This window comes from Penaeus japonicus, unplaced genomic scaffold (genome assembly GCF_977035675.1).
Source record: "Penaeus japonicus unplaced genomic scaffold, GWHDUDI00000001_assembly GWHDUDI00000019, whole genome shotgun sequence".
NCBI lineage: Eukaryota > Metazoa > Arthropoda > Malacostraca > Decapoda > Penaeidae > Penaeus > Penaeus japonicus.
Genome location: NW_028234421.1, coordinates 36,269,666 through 36,274,665, shown reverse-complemented (window position 1 = coordinate 36,274,665; position 5,000 = coordinate 36,269,666). Strand labels below are relative to the sequence as shown.

The following is a 5,000-nucleotide window of genomic DNA, read 5'->3' as shown; positions in this document are numbered from 1 at the left end:
TACATACATATGTATGTATACAACACACACACACACACACACACTATATATATATATATATATATATATATATATATATATATATATATATATATATATATATTTAAATATATTATATATACATTTATATATATAGATGGATAGATAGATATACATATATAGACATAGATAAATATATCTAGACATATAGATGTACATGCATATATGTCTGTGGGCGTTGGCTCTCTCACACGCAGACACTCACCCCTGCACACGCAAATACCCAGGAGAGATATTTTATTCCTTAGGACAATATTCTGACGCCTTTTCCCACCCACCAGGAGCCGCTGTCGTTGTGGAGGGTCTCCTGCATATCGGAGTGGCGAGCGTCCTTATACACGGCGTGAGGACGGTGAGTGTGTGGCAGGTGTTGTATTGGTATTGCAATTTGTAGGATGATTTCAAGCGGTCTCGATGTTTTTATTTTTGTTTTATTATTTTTTTATTCTTATTTTATTTTTATTTATTAATTATTGTTTTTTTTCTTGGGATTGTGTGAATCGATTAGTTTTACGTATAAGGCATGAATACTTATGTACCGAAGTAGAACAAATGAAGATTATTAAACACAAACACACACACACACACAGATATGTGTGTGTGTGTGTGTGTGTGTGTACATATAATGTGAAGAAAGACAAAGGCAAAAAACAAAAGCGCATCTACAGCAAAAATGAATTGCCGCCAAAGTTAACACCGACGACATGCTCTCGGACGTTCTGCGTTGCGAGCCAGTTGCAGGTCAGACTATCTAATCACAATCAACTTTCATGATTCTGGCATCTGGCAACATCCCTCTCCTGCTGTCTCACAGGTCTTGTTCAGTGTCGTCCAATCAGGTTGACGCTACAAGTAGGTGCCAAATATATGTCCAAATATGGTGTGGATGCTGTATATGCGCTTTGTGTTGCGTGAAAGGAAATTAAGGGTTTCCTTTATATATATATATACATATGTATATATATAAATATATATATATATATATATATATATATATATAAATATATATATACACACACACACACACACACATATATATATATATATATATATATATATATATATATATATATATATATACATACATGTATACATATACGTATATTTACATGCATATATACATATATACGTATATATATATACATACACACACACACACACACACACACACACACACACACACACACACACACACACACACACACATATATATATATATATATATATATATATATATATATATATACATATATATATATATATATATATATAGTTCCTGGGTTGATGCATTAGTAAGTGAGTTATTGTCTGATTTAAAAGATCCATACATAGAATCAAGATCTTTTTATGAATAACTACAATAAAAAGGACAAAAGATCTTAAGTACACTAAAAGTCAAAATTCACACGTCTCTAGAAAATTCTCCAAACACATTCCCGATTAACATTTTCACCTTTTCGAGGACTAATCCTTCAGAAAATAAGGCAAAGTACATGCTGATGTTTAGCTTCGTAAATATTCCATTTGCAGATTCTCAAAAAAAAAAAAAAAAAAAAAAAAAAAAAAAAATGTTCGGAATAAGGGAAACTAATATCATCCTGATTTCGTATGCATGATGTGATATGAAATTCCCTTTTAAATCATATGAAAGCAAGACTAAATTAACATGAAGGTATCAGAGGTCAAAGTAATTTTGAGTTAGGTAAATTATTTCACTATTAAAGTGACAATATTCTCTAGATGCACTTTTATCATATGTGAACGTCAGAGCACTAGTATAATATAGGATACGAGGATCATACTTCTTTTGATATAGTATACCAATATGTTAGTGACTGAGACACTAAATAATGATGATGATGATGATAAAGAGGAGGGGAAGGAGGAGGCAGAGGAGGAAGAAGAGGGGAAGGAGAAACAAACAGGAGAAGAACCAATATAAAAATCCAGGCACTTTAGATATACAGTTAGATACATTAACAACAGCAATAGAACACAAATACTTTCACGCGACAAGAAAAAACACAAAATACAAAGGACAAGAGGGTCTAGGGCGGAAAAAAGGAAAATAAGACTCCCTAACGAAGGGAACATCCGGGTCACACATCCGGGACACACATCCGGGACCAACATCTAAGACTCACATCTGACAACAACGATGTAACTTTAACGCTAATACCTGTAAACTTAGACAACGCAAAAGACTTAAAACCTAGTTACGAAGAGCGCATCACAACAGCTTCATTTCTCTCCGCCGCCTCAACGTCCGTCTTAATAATAAGCCTTCCTCTCCTCCTCGTACGTCCTTTCGAGACAACACACAAAGCAATTTCCATTTATTAGCATTTTTGTCATACTCGCTTGTCGCGTCTGATACGGATGTTTTAGATGAAGCAAGAAGCAACTGTAAACTCGACCCTTTGATCCAACAAATTGATTTTTCTCCCTCCTTCCTTTTTCTTTTCTCGTCGCCGAGTGAGTTCACCCACGTCATCAATATCAAGTTATATTTGCTCTCGGATGCAGTGTTACTACAGTATTGCAACACGTGGCGGTTACAGTCATGCACTTACGCATTTCTGGGTGCGCTTCCACCCTGTATTCAGTAGCCACATAATTGGTTACCAGACTCGACCAGCGCTCGAACCGGCTAGGTCTCATAGCCGCCCCATTTTGATCTCGAGCAAAGTAACGCCTTCAGGGGGAGGGGAGATGGATTACCTTTTGACAGCTGGTGATGAGGTGAAGGCTCTACTTCATATATGCATTGGTTGATAAGGATTCATTGCCTTCACACAGGAACCCCTTAGCTGATGGTCCAGGGCTTCAGTCACATTATTATTACCCCTCCTCGTCCTCTCATGGTTTTAGAGCCTGGTCACGGAGGAAATGAAAGCGTGCGGCTTAACCACTTACGAAGATAGACGAACAGAAAGCAAAACACTGAAATGAATAGACAAAGAAACAATTACATCATAAATAATTATATAGCCATACAAATTCACAGGCATACATACATACACTACGGCCCATAACATTCTCTTCGTCTCCCTCTCTGCACAGAAACAGAACCAGCTAGTCTGGGCGTGGGTTCTGGTGCGGACCGTGTTGCTGGTCATGGAAATGCCGGTCGTCTTCATCTACAGTGTGTTTACCGACTTAACTTTCACCCTGTGCCTTCTTGGGATCAGTCTACTCGTGTGCTGTAGCATCTTAATCGTGCGTTCGTATGCTCTCAGTGTAAGTAGTACCTTTGGCGTAAGTATTGCTATAGGTGTAAGTATTACTGTAGGTGTGAGAAGTTCTATGGGATGAGGATAAGCCAGATTTGCGGAGCAGATGCTACGCCTGGCTTGTATGCACTGAAGCAAGCCCGCTATTGCTATGGGTTTGAGTAATGATGTAGAAATAATTATTACTGTAGACGTGAATATTGTTGTAGGTGTAAATACTACTGTAGGTGTGAGTATTGCTATAGTACTTATTCTATGTGGCAAGTTAGGTTGCCTTATGACGTGATTTCAGAAAACGAAAGCCACGATGGAAGCAGAATATATTACTGGGTGGATAAGTAGAGAAAAAGTTCATCTGTGATTTATAATTTTCCTAATTATGCACATGAGTGTGGGAAGCGGCAATAACTTAAACTATTACTTTTCCTTAACTTATGTTATATAATACATAATATAACACACACACGTATATTATATATATATATATATATATATATATATATATATATATATATATAATATATATATATATATATATATATATATTATATATTATATATATATTTATGTACATATATATATATATATATATATATATATATATATATATATATAATATATATATATACATACATATACATATATACACAGCATGTAGGCCTACACGTGATTTTGTCCTAAAGTCACTCCCTTTGCAGATGGACACCGACGAGGAGCGAGTGAACCTGGAGGAGGTCAGCACGAACACCTTCACAGCGCTCGAAGACGAAGCCCGCGTGTGAGACATATTTCACACCGAGGTCTTCTTATGTCAAAGACACATCGGTAAAGAAAGAAATAGATTACGACTTTTGAATGTTTTTTAGGTTATTTTGTTTGTTTACGTTATCCGTTTTCGATTTCCCTCAATATCTCTCTTTTTTGTATTTTTCTTTCTTCCTATTTTCCCCCTTCTCTCGTATTATCTTTCTGTCTGTCTGAATCTTTCTCTCCCTCTCTCTGTTTCCCTCTCTCACTCTTTCTTTCTCTCAGGTATTTTTACAAGCTGATCCCATACTTCTTGCAGGAACCTTCATTCTACTTGACGTACCAGGGGCATAGTCATAGTTCATTCTGTTCAAAGTACTGGTCACAATTATCAATTATTGGAATTGACATTGGCTATAATCGAATGGATGTTTTAGCATTTTAGTTGTATTACTTACTGATGCATTTCCATTATCTATGAAAAGGCGTGTATTGTGATTTTCTTTTTTCCATATATTCATAATTTTTTTTCTTTAATTTTTTCAATATATCAAGATCTTGTATTCATGTGATATGTTAGCGTGCACTGTTCAACCATAATCATTTTTTTATGAGCTCATTTTCTCTCGACTGAAAATAAATGATTAAGTTCTTCACTGTGTTTTACATATCCCTGTTTTATCTGTGTATGACGAGCTAGCTCACACTTGGTCTCATCTGAAAGGGTAAGTTGGTACTTGGAACATGGACACTTTTATTCAAATATGCATGGATTACAGAGAAATGAATAAAGAGATAGATAGACAGGAAGAGAGAGAGAGAGAGAGAGAGAGAGAGAGAGAGAGAGAGAGAGAGAGAGGTGGAGAAGATATTCTCCCTTACTAAAAAAACAAAACAACAACAACAACAACTAAAGACCATAGTCAACAAAAATCAAATAAAAAAGGTAGGCATAACACTATAGCCACGCTCTCTCTATAG

At 35.7% G+C, this 5,000-nt stretch overlaps 1 protein-coding gene across 1 annotated transcript in view; it reads left to right on the top strand.

The window, feature by feature from the left end:
* The window catches only part of LOC122267252 (uncharacterized), a 14,150-nt gene extending 9,478 nt beyond the window's left edge, over positions 1-4,672 (top strand). The window contains exons 4-6 of the mRNA XM_043037285.2: positions 321-391; positions 3,103-3,279; positions 3,971-4,672. Coding sequence (XP_042893219.1) covers positions 321-391; positions 3,103-3,279; positions 3,971-4,054 — 332 coding nt within the window. The 3' untranslated portion in view covers positions 4,055-4,672. The remainder of the gene's footprint in view (positions 1-320; positions 392-3,102; positions 3,280-3,970) is intronic.
* The last annotated feature ends 328 nt before the right edge of the window (positions 4,673-5,000 follow it).